The sequence below is a fragment of the Aquila chrysaetos genome, chromosome Z, assembly GCF_900496995.4.
Source record: "Aquila chrysaetos chrysaetos chromosome Z, bAquChr1.4, whole genome shotgun sequence".
Taxonomy (NCBI): domain Eukaryota; kingdom Metazoa; phylum Chordata; class Aves; order Accipitriformes; family Accipitridae; genus Aquila; species Aquila chrysaetos.
This window is the reverse complement of record NC_044030.1, coordinates 38,838,096-38,860,118: the sequence shown is the minus strand read 5'-3', so window position 1 is coordinate 38,860,118 and position 22,023 is coordinate 38,838,096. Positions and strand designations below refer to the sequence as shown.

The 22,023-nt window shown below is 42.6% G+C and overlaps 1 protein-coding gene across 1 annotated transcript; it reads left to right on the top strand.

The window, feature by feature from the left end:
* Positions 1-9,243: 9,243 nt before the first annotated feature.
* NXNL2 (nucleoredoxin like 2) lies at positions 9,244-19,346 on the top strand. Its single transcript, XM_030005213.2, is given in 3 exon segments — positions 9,244-9,744; positions 9,746-9,771; positions 18,736-19,346. Coding segments are annotated over 3 exon segments (474 nt in total). The 5' UTR covers positions 9,244-9,465; the 3' UTR covers positions 18,905-19,346.
* Positions 19,347-22,023: the final 2,677 nt, after the last annotated feature.

The following is a 22,023-nucleotide window of genomic DNA, read 5'->3' as shown; positions in this document are numbered from 1 at the left end:
GGCAGTCCTGTCCCATTCTAAGTCTGTTACTTGTTTTCAAGGCCCAAGTCCACCTCACAGGAAGAATTTGTGCCACAGCCAATCGGAGATGCAGAATGTGATGTGGTTTCACTGAGAACATTGAAGACTTATGCTCTGACGATTCTTTAAAACTTAACTCCCTGTCTATGCAGACAACAGATTTGCCCTTCTAGCAGCAAATGACCTGTACAGCTTCCAGCCCCTTGCATCCTGGGCCTGACTTTCTGCCTCTTCACTGTGTCCCATTTGCAGTGATCTGTTCCTGTGGCTTAGCTCCAGAACCATCCCTGGAGCAGCCAGTTTTCAGAGTTAACAGCCTTCCAACTTCTGGATATAAAGAAGATAAAGATGACTGAGTTCAAATAACTCCTCCTCTGAATTGTTTCAGCCATAGAACAAGTTTTGAGATGAAGTTACTCTTGGGAGGCAAGACTTGAAAATAGCTGTGCTGGGTGTACATGACAAGATGTTGGCAGTGGGGAGGCTGTAGTGGTGGCTTCTGTGAGAAGAGGCCAGCAGCTGCCTCTGTGTTGGACACAGCCAGCCCCAGTGGACCCACTGCTGGACAGGGCTGAGCCCATCAGCCAAGCCGGTGGTGCCTCTGGAAAGTGTATTAGAGAAAGGGTACAAAATGCTGCACAGAAGCTGTGAGAGAGGAGTGAGAAGAACATGTAAGAGAAACAGCTCTGCAGACAGCAAGGTCAGTGAAGAAGGAGGGGGAGGAGGTGCTCCAGGCGCCAGAGCAGAGATTCCCCTGCAGCCCATGGGGAAGACCATGGTAAGGCAGGCTGTCGTCCTGCAGCCCATGGAGGTCCACGGTGGAGCAGATATCCACCTGCAGCCCATGGAGGACCCCATGCCGGAGCAGGTGGGCATGTCTTGAGGAAGCTGCAGCCTGTGGAGAGCCCGTGCTAGGGCAGGCTCCTGGCAGGACCTGTGGCCTGTGGAGAGGAGCCCATGCCAGAGCAGGTTTTCTGGCAAGAAGTGCAGCCTATGGGATACCCGCACTGGAGCAGTTTGTTCTTGAAGAACTGCAGCCCATGGGGGGACGACTCACGTTGGAGCAGGGGAAAAGTGTGAGGAGGAAGGAGCAGCAGAGATGGAGTGTTATGAACTGATCACAACCCCCATTCCCCAGCTCCTTCAACTGCTCAGGGCAGGGTGGAGGAGGTAGAAGATTAAGGAGGGAAGTTGAGCCTGGGAAGAAGAGAGGTGTGGGAGGAAGGTATTTTTGGTTTTGTCTTTTGTTTGTCACCATCCTACTTGATTTTTAATTGGCAATAAATTAATTTTCCTGAGGTTAAGTCTGTCTTGCCTCTGTTGGTAATCATTAAGCAACCTTCCTGACTTTCTTAATTGATGAACTTTCTCATCATACTTTCTCCCCTGGTTCTGTTGAAGAGGGGCACTGAGAGACCAGCTGGGTGGGCATCTGGCAGCCAGGCAAGGTTAACCCACCACAATAGCATAAGGATATATTCTATTCAACAACCTTGTGTATATTTTTTTTTTCTTCCCTTGGCTAGCATAATTTTGTATGCAATTGAAACTTATGTGATTATATGACAATCAAAGTTCATGAGGCAGAAAGACTAGCAAGTGACACCTGAGTCTTTGACATCTTTCATTCTCCCAAGTTAAATGTCATTTCAGAGCTCTAAGAACAGTCACTGTTTTCTGAACCCATGTTCAACCAAAGGAACAGGTCGTCTTTTCCTAGGCTTTTTCTTTTTGTAGTGGAGCTTTCAACCTATGCCAATTTTCTGGTGATGTTTCTTCCTCAGTGCAAAAACCACACCATGTTTTAACTGTCTTAGCTCCTAACTGTTTTCTCTGTTTCTAATGGTTTTAAAATTAGAGAGCATGAGAATAAAGGCATGGGGATGTTATGTATTCTGGGTATGTCTGTGCAAAGGGAAGGTCTTTGGGATTTTATAGTGGTTAGGCAAAGCATGTACAATATAAATGATAGTGAATCTCAGCCTTAAAATAACATTCCCTTTACACAAACAGCAAAACCAGAGATTTCCTATGAAAATGACCATGCTAGACAGAAAACTCTCTCTGGAGACTATCTGCAAACCCTTGAGATAAGTGACTGGAGTGGGGTCAATGTGCTCTGCCAAAACTCCAATTAGGAGCGCCTGCTAGCAACATAGCTGCATTGGCAGCTTGCTTATTTGCAGAAAAGCCCTGTAACACTTGCATCGGCTTGGCTGCTTTTTTTTTCCCCAGGACCTGTTCCTTTATTTGCTAATGAAGGAAGGTACATGGTGGGAAACTGTAATGGGGGCAATAAAAAACAAGGCTGAGTACTCAAAGCATGCTCTCTGTTGGTCTTACACATGAATCTGTAATGAACATAATCTAATGAATCAATAGGTCATTTCAAGTATCTCTTTTAAAGGTGAAGCTGGAAAAAATGTTATTAGGCTGAAATGATGCCATTATACACAACAGGCTTTTTAGTAGTGCCATCTGCCCTTCTATAAATAAGAAGAACATAATCCTTTTATTCTTTAAAATACAACTCTTTCAACTCATCAGAACTAATATTGTGAATGAACACTTTGAAATGCTTGGATTAATTAAATCGTTCAAAGGTCAATCTAGCTAGAATAGAGGCTGCTAACAAGATTAGCAGGAGTAGATGCAGACTGTCCTCTCCATGACTGAAGCCTCTTATTCAAGTTTTGCCAGAAGAGGATATGTTTATATAGCGGAGGCCATTTAGTTTTATATATGCCTACCAAATTACTTACACAAAGCAACTGAAACTACTACCAAAACTCTGGAGTCCCTCTTTGTGACAGAGTCATTGTGACAATCAGGTCTCCCTCTTCCATCAGAAGCTCTGGGAACAAACAGGTTTAGATGGTGGTTGCTAGTGACTACAGAGGACTAAGCTGGATTCTGCAGGAAGTCTCACACAGCCTTACACTTCTCATAAGGCATAGCGTAGTTATGCAAGATCTAATGTTGGATGATTCTGACCCTGGAAGGGGTGCACCTACTCTGAGGTCTCATCACAAAAAAAAATGTCTATTTAACTACACTAAACTGCTGAAAGGCTAAAGACTGAAGTGGAAAGAGTGTCTGAACTCAAATGAACTTGAGCAGAATTTTATTACAGCATTTTTCCGCTGCTGCAGGGACAAATGTGCCATGTTGCCATGCTGCTGCTGCTGCTGTATTAGGTGACTCTGACTTGCTTCCCTGTTGTACCTGTTTGGAAGTCAGAAATGCTACAGCACTGATATTTAGACTATCTAATGCTATTTGGCAATTTGATACACACTAGCCAGGATAAAGTTAGACGCAAAGGGTCGTTGAATCACGCTTTTCATGCTGCAAGGAGAAATTCATACACCTTTGCTATTTTCCCAATGTTCAGCACTGCTGTAATTTCAAACCCAGGGAACAATGTGAAGAATGTAGCCCTAGTTGTTGCACTTTTTGTAATAAATTTCTTGCTTAGTTAGACTCTATTAATGGGTTTGAATATTTCCTAAATAAAAGAAAAAAATACTCCTTGCAATCTCTCAAATACAGCTAATTTATAAGTCTTTGTAATGGTTTTCTTTCCTCCTTGCTGTATGTGTTATTGTTTATTTTTGTCAAGAACGCATATTAAGCGGGGACGCAGGGGTGTGTTCCAAATGTTGGTATAACAGTTGTTATGTATAAGAATTATTACCTGTTATTTGTAACAATCTGTTGCTCAAAAAAGGGGGATATTCCTTACTTAAACAGTATCTTTTGTACTAAAATGTTTTTTGTTAACTGGTAGCTGTTACAGCTCTCATTAAGTCCTGACTTGATGTTGGATGTCTTTGTGGTAAGAATGATAAGCTGCATCCCAGTATCTCTCTTATCCAGGGAAAGCAAGATTCCCTTACAGCTAGCCTTTGATGTCTGTTGTTAGGCATTAGACAGTTTGAGTAACAGTAATAAAATTGTAATTTAAAGAACCTATGCACTACTTAATTGGTTAATTTTCCTACCTGAAAAAAAGATACTGTTATTTTTTGTGTGTGTGTAGGTTACATAGGGGAAGTAGATCCAAGGACAGTCATGAAGGAACATTCACAAAGTACTTGTATTACTGCTGACTATGTAATAATGACCCATGTGTTTGGGTCTCCTGATCCCAGCTGAGGAAACAGTGTACCAAACGTGGCAGCTCTAAGTGCTATGAATATCCAATAACTATTTTAGTTGGCAGATTGTGTATGGTAAAATTGAAAATTTTTTGGCTCAGTATTTCTTTGTGCACTGGTTTCTTTTCACAGTTCATTCGTTAATGTATTGGGTTGAGACTAAGAAGATATATTTCACTTTTTTTTCACTGTGTACACTGTGGAGAGTAATTGTACCTGTTTTCTCATTAATAACTCAGATTATAAAAACCCTTTCCTGTAAAGCATATTGATATGTACTGTGAAAGTGAATTAAAAAAAAAAAAATCTAGTTGTATCAATGACTGCTATATATTTAACTCTTTAATCCACCGGTATGTTTCCTTTTTTCTGTGTGTTCTTTCCCTTGATGTCTCCTTTGGGCTCTGATTTTCCAACTGGCTAGTATTCACACACAATGGGATTCTCCAAGGTCAGTTTCTAACCTGACTTCTTCAGGGATTGCATTCCATAAACTTTGGTTGGGCAAAACTATATCTTGATTAGGTTTGTCACTTCTATTTTTTTACTTAGAGTATAATTAAGTACACAGTGTGCTAATGGTTAAATTGAACATGGGTCCAACAAGCCTTCATCCACGTAACACATTCCTTTGAGTAAATTTAGCCAGATTTTGCCTTATGGTGTATGTATGACTTGTCAATGTCAATTGTGTTATATAGATATGCATTTCCTACAGACCGCTTAAGAATTATAAGCAGATTGAAACCTTATGTTTTATACCTTTTTACTTAAAAATCCAGCATCGTGCATATACTGCAAGTTACAAGGGACTACTTATTGCAAATGTTTATTGGATCAAATCCTTTATTACTCAGAACAGTGCCAGCTATGGAAAATGTTCATGAAGGAGAGAGTGAAGAGTGTGTTTATTAAAGACCTGGACAGGCTTTCAGAACCTTTTCCTAGTTTAACTTGTATATAGCCTATAGAGACATTAGCTCTGCCACCAGAGGTGTATGGAATTACACTGCCTTGAGCGTATATTATGCTATATAGGAGTTAGCAAGTTTGAACATTTTTTACTTCCATTTAATTTCTTCTGTGTCTCTTTCTCAGCATGCTGCCCTATATCATGGAGAACATGACTTTATTGATGCAAGGTCCTAATATATTTTTTAAAATTCTCATTTGCTTGTCAAAACCTGGATATATAATTAACTTCAATGTAAACTGAAGCAAAACACACAAGGGAAATAGGATCATCTTTGCAATGTGAGCACAAATAAACTGAAAGCCTTGCTTTCAGATTAAAAGACAGAACTAAATGCAGGTACATTAAAATAATATAGTAAATTCAATAATAAAATGCTTGTTTTCTAGCAAAATCAGAAATGCAGTATTTTGTGGTGGGAAGTTTTTACCTCAATTACTTTACCCTGGAATTCCCCAGAGGCTTCTACTGGATGAGCATTGGTTACAAGCTTTCTGAAATTGTTGTCTCAGAGCTAATATGCTCCCTTGAGAAAGGACCACAGGTTCTTTATAAAAAGCTACATTATTATCAGTCCGAGTGGAGATTCGGGAATGGAATAAATCACAATATTGTTAACACCTTTAATGAGAATATTCCTAGAAAACATTTGTAGCTGAAACAGGCTCTAGCCTCCTTGGTATAAATCATAAAGTGAAGCTTGTATTACGCTGTGCCAGTGTCATAGAGAAGTGTCTCTGTGGTCAAACCAAAGGCAGGTGCAAGATTAGACTTTCTGTGATAGCAGCATTTTCAGTGAATCTGTGATGTCCTGACAGAGTTGATCACCTTCAACTTCCCGAGGAAGGCATCTGTTTTCTCAATGCTTAGTAGCTATTCCTTAAATAGTTTAAAGAACTTTAACATCACTGTCATTGAGACGTACGAGCTGGAGCACATCAGCCAATAATTAATAATTTTCTTCATAAGCTAGTGTGTGTGTGTATGCCTGCCTTCTGTGTAGACAGGGTGTGAGACTCAAGCCATACAGTCTTCTGCACACAGTTTAAACTTTTATCCTGTCTTCCATTGTTTGTATGCTTAGGGAAGGGGGAAGCCTACCCAAACTAAAACAATTTACAGAAGGTGGTACAGTTATCTTTTCACATACAAGATCATGCTTTTTACCAGCTACAGGAATAACCAGAGGTACAAAATGGCCGTTGCTTTGCATGCAGGCAGGCTTTCAGCAAGTTACACATACAGGAAGCAGCAAAGCACTGTACTAGTCACAGCTATACTCCCTGTCAGCTTGGACTCCCTTCTTTTCTTGTTACGTTTGTCAGCAAGTTTAGTACAGACAACTGTAAGCTTAAACCTTGTGTACCTTGTACACCCAGCTCTTTTTCCCTGTGGAGTTGTAGGTAGCTGGGAACCTTTCCCTGTGTGCCCAGGGACCTTGAAGTTGAACCTCGATACATCTTTTTCCCATGGAATAGTACCATATCTGGCTAACCAGCTTTCTAACCAGTAGAGGTGGGATGGTTGCAAGTTCCTTGGGTCATTGCTTCAGTTCATAATATCTAAGAAAATACGCTTTTACTGGTTGAAGGAGAAATTGGTAGGAATATCAGTAATGAACCTATGGTAGCCTGAACTTATATGGCAACTTTTTTTCCATTTTCCTGTGACTCTACAGGCTCCAAAGGCTCTGGCTCCATCCTGTTTCCCAAGTGGTCTCACAGAGGCAGACAGTATGGCAAATCAAAGGCTCAGGTGAGCTGAATTTCCCTTCTGTGCTATTTTAAGAACAGGCAATCTTTCACTGCTCCTTTTGTCTTCTACTTCTGATATCAGACGGAAATCTGAAGGGGGGAACTACACAAAACAGCATTCAAAACTTGGAGAAAGGACTGATGGAAGATATGAGAGATGGGAGGATCACGTTGTTTTAAATGTCACTTCTCTGTTGGAAGCAGATACTTGGATTTGAAAACAATATAGCTCAACAGTCCATGAAAATGGAGAAATACTGCATTTGAATTAAAAACACCTAAGCAAATCTTTTTTTTTTTTCCCCATAAAATATCAGAATAGTAATTACAAATTAGTCAGATATACTGGGACATAAATAAAAAGGCCTAACTCATAAAGATTAATTTGCATATAAACGAATCTCTTAAAAAAATAATAATAATGGCTGAACTCTTATGCATTTTTAAAGACGTGTGATCTTTGGCACAAGAAGAAAGCAGTCTTTTAATTAGCAGTATATCTGCATAATAAAAGGAAAAAGGGGTAAGAGAAAAGGCAGGTGAGTGCATCTACCAAATCAAACTGATCCTACAACCAGGCAGTTACTTTTGGTGAAGCCTACCGAAAAAAAACCATTGCTGTGTTACTTCTGTGGTGCTTCTTCAGGCTTTCTCTCACATGGTCAAATTTTTAAAATGATACCTTGTTTCTTTCACTCTGGACAGAAAGTGGTAGTAGATAACCAAAAATTTTAGGTCAAGCCAATGGAAGAAAAAAAGACATTTCAAAAAGATCTCAAAAGGAAAGGTACGTGTGTGGGAGGACACCTGTTCTAAGTTTATTCCTATACAAAATTAAGTTTGAATTTTTGACTTCAGTTATTGCAGTTCTTACAATGCATGCTATATGGTCAGTAGATGGTCAGATGTAGAAATTGGACTTAATTTCACTATGAACTTAGCTGCAGTTTACTTAACTGAGCAGTCATCATCATTAACATTAGTTCCATTCTAGTGTTCACTGTTTGAATCACGGTACATACTTGTCACAACTCTGTCTTTTCCAAAAGTAACATTGACAGATTTGGGGAGGGGCTGCAGCTTAAAAAAGAGGACCAAGCAAAGAGTAAAAGCCTAGAATGCATTTGGACACACAGTTTCAATGTGAAATATTTTCTACAGTATGTCCATGATTAGACACTTGAAGTGTCTGGTATAAATACCAGAATTTGTTTTGGGGGATATTAATAATTTTTTGTTTAAGACAAATTCTCTTTTAATTGGGTATTGTGCAATTAATGAAAATGAGACAATGTACCAGGTGTGGTTATCACCCTATCATGACCCTTTAATTAAACTGTAATTTGAGTTTCCCACAGCGAAATCATCTTTCATTTCCTCTTTGCAGGTTGCTTTAGGCAAAGAAGAGATAGCATATTTGTAATACAATGCCATTTTAATTGATTTCTAACTCAGTATCAGCTGGAGGAAAAAAAAAGCATTATTCAACCCAAACACGATACATGCACTGGAATAAAATTATAATTCCCCCTCTGCTTGGACAGAGAATAGACAAGCCCCTTTTATAACCAGAATTCAGATGATCTTCCACGCTAGAAAAAAAATCAGTGCTGTATGTCGGCCAAAAAAAAAAAAAAGCAGCACACTGCGAAGCCGCCCAAACCTTGTGATGTGACCGTCCGGGAAGAGAAGGTGAAATCCACGACAAGGTGAAGAGGTCTGTCTGACTTTGGCGTGCAGGTGACTCCTGCTTAAACTTATTAAAAGTTCAGTATCTTCAGTAAGGTTAGTAAGCCTTGAAACGTATTCGCCTTCTCAAAAGGGCGACTCGGCACTTAGAGGAGCAAGAGGAAAAACCGCCTCTAAATCAAACCTCTGGTTCTGCGCCAACAGCCGAGCGAGGCAACAACGTAGGCCGGGCTGAGAAGCGATGAGCGCGCCCTGCCTTCCCCTCTCGAGCGATACCGGGTACCCGTCTGCCGCCGCCCCCCCCGCCCCCGCGGCCAGCACCCCCGACCCTGCGCCCTTCGCCGGCGCCTTAGGTCACCGCCGCCGTGCTGCCTGCCGGGGCGGTCGTGGGGTAAGGCTGAGCAGGGGAAGACCTCCGGGCGCAACCTGTGCCCCCAGAAACTCTTAGCCAAAAAACAAAACCACAACCAGCCGCGTTTTCCTGGGCTACCACGGGGGCGGCGGAGCGGGCGGACCGGCGTTCCCCCCGACGGCTGACCCCGCCGCCGCCAGCGCTCCGAAGCCGCCCGCCGCCGCCGGCACAGGCAGGGGGCGGGGCGGGCCACGCCGCCCTGCGGCGGCCATTGGCGAGCGCCGCTGTCAGTCAGCGGCGGGCAGACCCCGGGCGGCGACGGCGGCGGGACGAGGGCGTGGGCGCGGGAGCGTGGTGCGGCGACGGGCGCCGAACCGTTGCCCTGGGTGGGCTGAGTGGCGCGGCCGGGGCGGGAGGACGGTCCTAGCGCGGGGGTGCCGCGGTCCTCCGCGGGCTCGCAGCCCCCCGTGCCAGCCTTCGGTCTGCTGCGTCCCGCGGGGGCCGGCCGGCGGCGGCATGGTGGATGTGTTCAGCGGGCGGCTCCTGGTCAGCAGGGACGGCCGCAGCGTGGACCCCGAGGAGGCCCTGCAGAACAAGGTGGTTGGCTTGTACTTCTCGGCCGGCTGGTGCTCGCCGTGCCGCGACTTCACCCCCGTCCTCTGCGACTTCTACACGGAGCTGGTGGAGGAGACCCAGCCCCCCGCCCCCTTCGAGGTCGTCTTCATCTCCTCCGACCACAGCGCCGAGGAGATGGCGGGCTACATGCACGCCATGCACGGGGCCTGGCTGGCCCTGCCTGCCCTTCCACGACCCCTACAAGCAGTGAGTACCAGCGGCGGCGGCGGCCCCCGGCCCCGCCCGGCCCTTCCCGCGGCGGGCGCCCGGGCCGGGGCCGCCTGGCAGGCCGCGACGGGCGGGGTGGTGGCCCGCTCGCCCACCGTCGGCCTCAGCGGCACCCCTCCTCCGGAGTACGGGGGAGGGCGGGCGGCGCGGGCTCTTTCGCGGCGGTGTAACCGACAACGAAGCCCCTGAGGGAGAAGCTCCGCGGGGCCTCCGCCTACCCTCTTGGCCCGCTCCTTCCCTTCCCCCCGAAATCCGGGTTGCAGCCTCTTCCCTCGGGTGCAGCGCCCGCCGCGGCGTCCCCTCGGCCCGGGCTGGGCAGCGGCTGCTGCCGGCCCGGTCTCCCTGCGTGCCCACGGGCAAACGAACGGGAAGCCAGCGCCGTACTTTCTTCAGAGGAGTAACGTGGCTGTAGCCTGTTAGACCCGTGAAGGACGCGATGAAGGAAAACTGGGCTTGCGCACCGCACCGAATTTAGGCGTTAAAAGGTCTTCGAAGAGGGGTGGATAAAGACCCCAAGTATTAGGGTGGCGATGGGATAAGTGAGTCGAAAACAAACTAATGGCAAATGAGGATCCAGGGATTGTTTTTCAGCACAGCGGTAGCTGTTATTGAGGTAGTTCTGGGCTGTGTAGCTTATTAATGCTCTGGAGAAAAGGCAAATGAAGAAGCAGCAAAACTGATGGCAGAGCAACTTAGAGGAGAGCCGGGCAAACTCTGAAGATTCAGACAGATACAAGTAAGCTACCTGAAAAAGAAACGTAGTAGCAGCTGGAGTTTAGCTGTGGCAAACGCACAGTGGTAACTGGGACGCAGAATTCTTGTGCCGATCGCTTTCTAAGGGGGCATTCCTGCAGGCAGCTTGCTCAGCTAAACAGCAGAAGGAAGGGACGTGACCGTGTGTAGGTAACAGGGTGAAGGATAATACCAAGAACTGTTTTGACAACCTAAGTCATTTGGATGACTGTCAGAAACATGATTTATCTCATACCAAGAAGTACAGATTGGGATTACAGGGGTACAGGTAAGGTGTTTAGGGCCACTGAGATGCCTATAACTGGAGTCTTAAAATATGTGTAAATACTGGTAAAGGGATTATTTTTTCCCCTTTAAGTAACGTGTAGGTAGATTGTGGAAAATATTGTTACAGATGTCATCGAAGTCAAGGAGTTACTGTGACTTTTAAACATAGACTGGGTAATTAAACTCGTAACGAGGTTTGTTCTTCTAACAAAGAACTCTGTTCTAGTGCTTCTAGTAATTTCTAGCATTCATTTAACTCTAGATCTATCCCAATGGGCTACCTGGGATAGAGGTGTGTAACACCCTAGCTACTCACTCAAGGCAGAGCAGGTTTACTAATCTCGTTTTCTCGGTGTGCTTTGACAACCTCAAGAGCAAACAACCTGAAGCCAGGAACTACTTCATCCTTCCTTGGCTCATTCCTGGATGTCAGCAGACAATTAATGTTAGGCCTTTTTAACAACAGTTTCCATTGACTTAAAAATAGATTGAAATAGCAATGCTGTTTTCCATAGTTCTCCAAAGGCTCCCCAGGCAGTAATTGTGTTTGGTATCTACTAATTCTAATAGAATTCAGGCAAATTTCCTGATGGAAATGTAGCACTTGAAGTTACTGCATCCAGCAAGCTTTTCGGCATGGACCATGGGAATGTGCTTAAAGCTTCAGCCTCTGTGGATTAGGGGTCTATTTCTGACTCTGCTCTTGTCCAAGTCACATGGAGTGGAGGTACAGAGACAGTTTAATTGGCTTTTCTGTCGCAGTCCGTAATGCCCTTCAGAATCCTATAGAGAAATATGGATTATCCCGTCACGGATGGCTGCAAGATCTTAGTGTTTGAAGTGGCTTATTTAAGAACAAAGTGCAGAGGGATATGAAAAGGCAATGTTTTTGAAGTTGTGTTTCTTGCATGCAACAATAAAAGGGCTGTGTGGAGATGTTCAAGGTGCTTAGGTTGAATGAACTGGTAGTTTGGCTTCAGGGATACTGGTGAATCATTGCAGACTTAGAGCAGATGGATGGATGGATGTTCACTAAACCAAACTATAATTCTGGCTAAATACTAGTTCTAAGTAAGAATATAATTTTAGAATTGTCTAATGTCAATTAATAATTTGATTATTAGTATTTATTAACATTCACATATTTATTAACATTTGTCATTCATTAATATTTTTAAAGTTCCATTGCAAATAATTTGAATTGCTTGCTCTTTTGTGGACTATGTAAAGAATGCATTTCAGTATCCTCAGTGAAGTTAAAATATTCTAGCTGGTGACTTCAGTGTTTAAGATGCATAATTGCAGCACAGCCTGAAGTCTCTTTTAGGCACAGTGGAGCCAATTTTAAATTTCCCATTTGAAACACATTTCACAAGTGGAAGCATGGTGTTTCTTGGGGATGATTTGGTCCTGTTAAGAAATAGCCTGCATTCATACTTGTAGTGTGTGAAGTGTAATGCCTTGCTCATACCTGCGGAGAAGCAAAATACTAAATTCGGAGCAGGATCTCAAGACTCTCATGCTGTCAGTCCTGACTATTTCCCTGAGGTGGGACTGCACCTTTACTGCTTCATGCAGTTTGTGGCATGACTAACAGGAAATGTTGCTCCTGATGCCTTGACTGTTTGCAGCCTTAATGTTGATTTTTGCTGCCTGAGGCACAGGCTTTTGATCCTTGCAGGGGTGTGTGAAGACAATCTAGTAGGAGGTGAGCACTAGAAGGAGAAAGGGAATAGTAGAGAGGAAGAGCAGGAGTAGGACAGAACATGTCAACCACAAATGCTAGTAAATGGGGACTGATGTTTTAATTACGATACACAAAGACATGCTGCCGTGTTTATACTGAGCCGTACTGTGAAAGGAGTCATTCTCTGTGTGGGTGCCCAGCGCATGCTAGTAGTTCTTGCGGGCTGCCAGATAGACAGGTACTTGCTGAGTCCGTGTCCTGTACATCTCAGTGAAAATTAGAATCCCAAAGAATTCCTGAAAAAGGAAAATAAAAAGGGTATGCTTACACTTTATGTTAGGAAGCTTTAGGTATGAGGGTGGATTGGCACCTACCGGAGTATGGGGGTGGGGGCTAGAAAAGGAAGGCAGAAGGAGAAGAATGAAAGTATCTGAGCAGTTAAGAGCTATTGCCTGTTCTTAGTCTTTTTAGACCGCTATCCCAAAATCTCAACAGACTCTTTAAAATCCCATCCATATGATGTGCTTGTTTATGTGACTAACACTTAACAATGCAGAAAGTTCACAGCTAAAAGAAAATAGACATACAGCTGTGTATTACAGGGTATACTGCTAGAAGCAGATTAGCAGGCTGTCCATCACTTGAAGTGAAAGCACTTCCAAGTGGAAGCTGTTAAAATTCAAATATTGTCTGATATCACATTACACAAGTATATAAAAAGTACCATTTATGTTCCCAATATGGTACTAACTTTGCCCAGTGTTGTCTACATCTCAAAAACCCTCTTGCGTACAGATCTTAAACCCTTACATAAAAATACTCACCTATGTTGTGAGTCAGCCCTCATAGACAGCCAAGACCCACCCAGCTGCTGGGTTACCCCCTGCTGCAGTGCGAGGGGGGAGAGAGTCCGAAGGCTGAAAGTGAGAAAACCTGTGGGTTGAGATAAAGACAGTTTAGCAGATAAAGCAAAGGAGAGCACACAAGCAAAGCAAGATAAGGAATTCATTCACTACTTCCCATTGACCTGCAGATGTTTCACCATTTCCAGGGTAGCAGAGCGTCATCCTGTGTAACAGTTGCTTGGGAAGACAAACGCCCTAACTCTGAACATCGGTCCCTTCCTCCTCCTTCAGCTTTTATTGCTGAGCATGTTGTCGTATGGTATGGAATATCCCTTCGTTCAGCTGGGGTCAGCTGTCCCAGCTTCCACTTCTTGTGCACCTCCAGCCTACTCGCTGGCAGGGCACCATGAGAAACAGAAAAGGCCCTGCTGTTGTGTAAACTCTGTTCAGCAGTAGCTAAAACATTGGTGTGTTATTAACACTGTTTTGGTAACAAATCTAAAACACAGCACCATGCAAGCTGCTATGAAGAAAATTAGCTCCATCCTAGCCAATGCCAGTGCTACCTAGTAAATATAAAATCTGTGCTCTCAGAAACTTTCATGCAGCCTTCTCCTAAGAATCAAAAGACCTAACAATTGCAGTGACTTCCAGTTTGCCTCAGTCTTAATTTTATCCTTTAGTATTTCATATGCAGGTGAAGGTTGCCCTCTCATGTTCTAACCTGCATGACCAAGGTCTGATATCTCAAAGGATTTGGATAAAAGATTCCCTGTGTCTACAAAGGTTACTCGTTCAGTCTTCCATACCTATCTTTTATTATAGCGTCCCCTTCTGCTTTGTCTGTTTGGGTCTTAGATTTTTCTAGTCAGTGAGACACTGTGTGTACCTTTACACTTACCTGGGAATAGCTAGGCAATTGATTTTTAAGAATGTCATCAGTAACGTCACTGTATTTTACTGTAAGAGAATTGAGTTTGCCTTTGTGGCACATGTGATGTTTCTGTTTATGGTTAATGATTTCATAAACTGCCATTGGAGTTAGTCCCATGGCGCATATGTAGTTTGTGCGGGTGAGTCACAGGATTTGAGATCCCTATAGGAGAGGATGATCTTAACAGGTTTTAAAAAGTTATTTTTGTAAGCACCTGTACATATGTACACAGTGATTAAGAAACATTATCTGCTGAACTGTTCCTGGGCCTTCTTCAGGTCCATTCATTTTACAAGTTGCACGCAAATGTAAGAAAAATCTGTGCATGCCTCGGTCTGGTTTGATGCAAGCAACCGTCAGCCCAGAAGCTGTGTAAACAAGATGCCATGCTTTGGAATGGAATGGAAAAGCTGTATATGCATTCCCTTAGGAAAGCAAAGTGTTAGTTTCCAGTCTCCATAGCAGATTACCTTCAGCTTCCTACTGTTCTGTCTCTGCTACAGTTGTGTTAGGCATCTCAAGCTATTTTATTGTCCACTGAACCAGTAAAATGCATCTTCTACCCATCTTGTCATACAAGTGGTATAAGGTGATAGTCTTCTATGTGGTTTCTACATGAACTTGCTTAGGAATGTTTTTTCCCCCATTTTATTGGACTTCGGGAAGGTGTATGGGGATTCTTGGTTGCTTGCTTTTATTTCAGAATTCACTGAGAAAGCAAACCTGTTGCCAGACCATATTATTGCTGCTTTTTTGCACTATTGCTCAGCCAACATAATGGCAGAGCAGTATCCTTCACCTGTTGATTTTTCTTCTCTTAAGAAAAAAAAACTAGAAGGAAAGGTGTGTTTCACGAATGCCTTGTCTGGGCTAGTATTTCACTTAGGTCTTACCTTCTGTATTTTTAAGACTCCTCCTCTTTTTCAGGAAATCCTAGAGAATGCCTGTATATTAAGGTTTTGTATTTTTCAACAATTTCTACAATTTATTTTTTCTACTCAATCAAAATACTTTGGCATTTGAACCTCACACAGCAGATGTTCCTGCTTGTAGTGGTGGTGCTCGGTACTACATTTTCATTTAGTGTGTAAGTTTTGTTTTGAGAGGGAAGTTATTAATATTTTGCAAGTTGGCTATTCTGTTATTGCTTGTTGTGTCTCTATCCTCTGGTTCTTCTAAAGATGCTTAATTTCTACTCACTTTTATATAAGTCAATGCAGGGAGGTAATTTTTCATACAACAGATTACATTTGTGTTGGGAAGCCTGTTACTTTTAGCTGATCTGTTGCAGTTCACTTAATCTGTTTCTTAGTCCCCTTCTGAAACACATGATCTCTTCCTCAAAACTGATTACATTTTTCCGGGATTTCTTTTAGACTGCACAACTTGCATCTTAGGTGTAGATTTCATGTTCCTCACTTTTCCTGTTAGATTCCAGCATGTCTGTCACCATAGCGTGCATTCCTAACACTAAAATTGTGGAATATCACTTATGAGAATGATGCACTAGAAGATATTTTCTTTAACTTCTGCCTATCAAAATGAACATTACGAATTCATTAGCATCTACATTGTTTCATTTGTGGCTCTCTAATGTGAACATCTAGTACAATGAATAGATATGCTGAGGGTGACCTATGAATAGTGTGACATGGTAGGAGGTAGGTAATAGTTTTCCTACCTTTTATCTTAGTTTGAAAAGAGTGGGGAAACACCCCAGTGTGTTTTCTGACTTTATGATCATCAGTCTAAACCCATTTCTTTGCTTGCTTATTTGTATTCAACAAATGGTTTCCTTTCTTCTTTGGACGTTCAGTGTTAATGAAAGTAGTGGTTTTGCTATTGCCATGTATTTGGAAAGAATTTGGTTTTTGCACTGTCCTGATAAACATGGCAGGTAACTTCAGGCATTCTTTATCTGCTTTTCTTTCTGAGTTGGAGCTGTGGCAGTGAACTGGTTCTAGAGTTCCTGGAAACACTTGAGGGTCCTCCTGTTGAGCAGCACTCTCAACAACTAACTCTGATTTTATCTGATGTCCACTGAGAAGTTTAATGAGCTCAGAGCTCATTGACTGTCTTTTAATTACTTCTGTTGTAAATTAATAAAATTCATGCCAAAAAGTTGTCGTCAGTGCTAGTGATTAAGTCTTAGTCTCAAAAATGTTTCTTCTGGCTTACTTGCGTCCTGAATTTTACTTTTTTGTTTGCACTGAAACATCACCCTTCCAAGTGAGGTGAATTTCTTGTATAGAAGATAGATCCATGTGCCTTGCTATTTTCCTCTTCTTTATTTTGTCCTGTAACAAACTGTCGTAGCTGTTAAACTGTTTCCTTGGAAATGTTTTTAATCTTGCCATTTCTGTTGCCTGTGTCATGCTCAACTGAAGTGGCTTACCATGCGGTATTCTTTGATTCTCTCTCCTGTTTTTGCCTATTCCTTTTGTTTTCATCTTAGTCATCTCTTTCAACTCAGCTATGTAAACAGTGAGTTGTGTTTTACTACTTTATGTGGCCAATAGCCTGCTATTTGTGAGCTTTAATCTCTGTGGTCGTGTTGTGGTTTAACCCCAGCTGGCAACTAAGCACCGTGCAGCTGCTTGTTCACCACCGCCCCTGCCCCCCAGAGCAGCGATCCACCCCTCCTGGCCAACTCCCCCCAGTTTATATACTGGGCATGACATCCTATGGTATGGAATATCCCTTTGGCTAGTTCGGGTCAGCTGTCCTGGCCATGTTCCCTCCCAGCTTCTTGTGCCCCTGCTCTCTGGCAGAGCATGGCAAACTGAAAAATCCTTAACTTAGGATAAGTGCTACTTAGCAGCAGCTAAAACATCAGTGTGTTACTGTGTGAGCCGACACAGGCAGGATGTGGGAATAACCACAAAGCAATGGATGAAATGCAAAGAGTAAATTTTTCATTACCTCGTGTACTAGGGCATTCCCGAAGCAGCACCCGGGCAGAGGTACACAAGCGGGAACACAGGCACCACAGAGCTCGGTCCTTGCTAGAGGATCACCAAATCTGCTGTTTGCACCTGTTTTTCAGGGATTCACGCAGGCGTAGTTTACCACCGTGCTTTGATCTTTGCCACAGCAGGACAGGAATCTCACGCATGTTCGACAGAATGCCTCTAAGTCTATCACAGGCCTGTATTACCTGAACGCAGATGTTCTACTTGTCAAACGCACAAGGAAAGACAACAATTAGAAAGATGTATGTATTTTTCTACACAGTCTGCAAGTCACAATTCTCCTCCCCATTCTTCCCTTATTTTCCCACAGTTATCAACATTATTCTCACACCAAATCCAAAACACAGCACTGTACCAGCTACTAGAAAGAAAATTAACTCTATCCCAGCCGAAACCAGGACAAGTGTGTGATGCCAAGTAGTCATGCCTTGTTATTTATTGTGTGCCAGTGTCGGCGAGTATTTTTTATTCTCTTTGGATGTTTTGTGTCCTCTAGGTTTTTCCCTCCCAAATGTTATTTTTATTTCCGGTATTAATAATCCATTTAATTTTCGATGTATCTTGACTTTGATCCCATTAAATTTCCATCCTTCAGAAGTCTTACTAATTTTTCCTGGGTTACCTGCTCATCAATTGTTTGAATAGATCCTGATTTCATTCGTGGAACATCACTGTTTGTATGGCTTTTTAATTTTTTAACTGTATTTTAACTATGTGTTGTTTTAAAACAGTAGGCTATTTAAGACCGAGTTATTTGTAATCTATCTGGATTTTTCTGTCTCCTGACATAGATAAATGGCCACTATTGTCTGTGTGATGGACAGAGGAGGAGTTGAAATTTTATTCTGGGACAACTTAGATGGGTGGCCCTTATTGCAAATCTTTCAGTTGCTTATATTTCTGTATGTAGAAGGCTTGTTTCACTGAGGGCGTTTAAGGCATTTCTGCAATCTCTTCTATTTACGCTGAAGGATTATGCATCATGCTTTAATGGATATTATAGGAAGTAGCTGTATGGGATTGGCACACTTGAACACCTTTGTATGGGAATAAATGTCTACTGCTTATTTAAGTGACATCCTCCTCCTATCCAGTAAAAAGGGACCAGAAGACATCTGGTTTTGGTTAGTCAAAACAAGGTGGAAGGGTGTGTCACACTTTCCTTCCATGGACATCCTTATAGTCTCTGAGAGGCAGTCAGTCTCTGCTCCTGTGGAGGCTGGAGGCAGCAGTGAAGAGCAGTTACAGGAAGGCTGCTGCAATTCCGAACTCCCTGAGCTAAGTTTCACCATGTAAACTCCCAGCTGCAGCCTTGTTCATCTCCCTGTACTACCCCAGTGCTCTGCCTCAAGCTCTGAGGAAGCCCAGGCGTTCATCACTTCTGATATCCCATGCATCCTGACCAGAGTACCCTTCATGAGAGACTAGGAGTTTTCTTAAAATGCTCCCTAATGGTGTGTTTTATTTTTAATTTTTTCCCCTCAGTGACCTGAAGAAGAAATACAACATAACAGCAATTCCTAAACTGGTGATTGTGAAACAAACTGGAGAAGTCATTACTGACAAGGGAAGAAAACAGATCAGAGACAAAGGCCTATCCTGTTTTCGGAACTGGCTTGAGGGTGCAGATATCTTTCAGAATTTTTCTAGCTAAAAAGTTGGCAGATAAAAGCAAGACAAGGCATCATGGAAAACTTTGTAGAGCTCTGAAAAGATTGTTGCCTTGTTCAGAACAAGAAGGGTAAGGCTTATTTATGTTTGCTTGTAAACAAATTTTGCTTTCAACTTGAAGATTAGCTATTCCAGTAAGTCATAAAATGCAATTACCGTTTTATTTGTATTGTTCTATCTACTATATTCAGATAAACCAAAGCATTCCTGATAATACTGAAGAACTTCAGGAAGATAGGCTGTTTTAGATAGTAATAATGGAGCACTGTGAAATCTATGCAAACACTTACTCTGCAAAATCTGTACAGTAGAAATTATATATATGCACAAACCTATTTTTCTTGATGACAATTTTTTTCTGGTGATTAGCACATATTTTAAGAAAAGGAAATTGTTTGCTTTAATAAATAACTGTTTATGAAGTATATGTGTCTAATGTGTCTTCCTTATCTATCAACAATCTGATAAGAAATCACGATTTTTAAATCGGACGTATTTTTTTCTTGGTACTGAAGAAATACTTTACTTTGGTTTTATTACTTTGTGTGGGATTTACTTAAGTTCTGCTGAGTTTTCCTTACCCCTGGAGTTTTTAAACTTGGCACTGTAAGCTAAGTTATCTCCCAAGTTAAAGTTAGGCCAAGTCTAAGAAGAAAGCATTTTCCATCTCCTCCTTTTGCCAAAGTGTGTAGAAGGAAACCTCAAAAATGGTACCAGCTCTCTATGATGAGTGCTCATGTTGCATCTAAAGTACAGCCTGGTTTGCCTCCACCAGTTGTTGTGTTCAGATTTGATATCCAGTCTTCATGACTGGGATCCCAGGCCAAACATCCATTGCGATTGGTGAGCTAAAGAGACACTTCCTATGCAAGCCAAGAGTTTGTTGATCAGAATTTAAAAGACTTTAACAGAAATATTACTAGTCTGGTTACTAGTACTTACATTACTAACACTTCAAGTCTAGATTACTCAATTATTACACGTCATTCCCAATAAAGATACAGTTAAAACTGATACACATTAACTTTTCAGTTCTTTTCCTGTGTTCACCCTTCCTCTTGGTTCTGATGTTAATGGTGTTTTCCTGAAGATGATGACTTGCCTCCAACTGGACTGTGTGCTGCTGATCACAACCTTCTGGGCCTGGCTGTTCAGCCAGGGGGGAGTGGCATTTGCTCTCTTCAAGCCTCAAGAACCTCTCACGATGGACATGACCTCTGAATGACAGCAGCCAGCTCCCTCAGCACTCATGGGTGCAACCCATCAGGCCCCATGGACTTACGTATGTCCAAGCTGGTTAAGTGCTTCCTACTCTGGTGGTCCTCTTCTGAGTGTAAGTCTTCCTTGCTCCAGACTTTCCCTCTAGTCTCAGAGGTTGCAGATACCAGAAGCCTGGTCTTGCAGTATGTGCTGCAGGAGCACTTGTGTTGGTCTGCCTGCTCATTGTGGCCCGTAGGCTCTTGCCTGCTCCTGACCAGTCCCGAGGCAGAGCTCCATGCACTCTAGCTGCTCTGCTCTCTCAAGTGAAGTGCGATACCCCCTCTCTGCCTTCACAGCCCGTGCTTGCTAAAGAGCTTGTATCCATCCACTGCGGCACTCCAGTTGTGTGAGCTATCCCACCATATCTTTGTGATCCCAGGGAGGTCACAGCCCTGTAATTGCACACAGGCTTCTGACTCCCCCTGTCCCCCTGCCCTGTGCTACATGCATCAGTGTAGAGGCATTTCAGTGAGGCACTCAAGTGCGCTGATTCCCCAGAACAGCAGAACGTGGCTGTTCTGCAGGCACTTCTTTGCATGCCTGTGCTCGAAGGGATTCTATTTCAGCCTTGTTTTGTTGATTGCTATGTCCCTTCTGGAGTTGTTGGCTTGCTTACCCCATCCACAACTGTCTCACTTGTTGTTGAGGAACCTGTGCCTGACCGTGAGAAAACTCAGCAAGGAAGGCCTGAAATTAGTGTGTGTGTGTGTATAATTTTATTATTTAATAATACAACTGTGTCATTTTCTTGTAATGGAGGAAAAAAATAATTTTCCCCTGAAGAGTGTGTGTGTAGGGGAGTGAATATATGTAAAAGAAGTCATGTGCTCCTTACAATATGTCAAAAAGCAAGTACTCCAGAGAAACTGAATTTAAAATGAAAAATATTAGATCTAGGAAGTGTTCAGCAGACTTGTGAGTCAAAGCATCTTATAGCTGTTCTTAAAACGACGTCTGGGGATACTGCAAACAAGTTCTGATTTTTGCCATCTAACCATATAAATAATGCTCAGGTTCTTTTCTAGTGAATACTAACTTCCCTAGTGAATTTTCTGTGCAAGTGATGTGTAGGCACTGCCTGCTGTTCTGGGACCAGCTAATGGCAAATGTAATTCAAACATAAGATAAGAAAATAATAAAAGTGCTTCCAAAAATTTTTACAAATAATGCTGCCTGAATGTGGAATAAATTATGTAGCAAAAGCATACACTGTCACCTATTACCAGATATCAGGCATCACTTAGGCCAAGATAGCTTGGTTTATTGTTTGTCTGTATGTATGTATATGGAAGAGCTCAGTGTTTTAAGACTAAGATGGAGTTGGGTCCTTTGAATAATTGACACACTGATTCAGTAACAGATTCAAATTAGAATTCAGCTAGGAAATTCATAACGGTTAAGCAAAGATATATACTATACAAAATACTTGGTTTGACTTCAATCAAGGGCCGTTGGTTTTGCACGAGTGTTTGGAAGCTCAGAAAATTTGTTTTCCTTGTCAGTGCTAAAATAATGTATGTTTGACACAGATGAAGTACAGAGTAGTGGAAAATATTTGCTTATTAGCAGCACCTTGTGAAATTAGAGGAGCAGATCTCAGTGGGACAACTGTAAGGCTTGTTGTTACTTTGAATGTATGTCCATAGGGAATGAAACTTGCCAGCTTACTAATATTTGAATTTACAGAATTGTCCATTTAACTTTCTTAAATACCTTCAATTCACTAGCAACTTTCTACCCTCCATCTTTAATCACGGTTGAATAGTAGTGAATACTAGTACTTTTTCTGAATGAGGAGGAAAAATACATTTTCTTAATGTAACAGTAGACAGTAGCATAGTG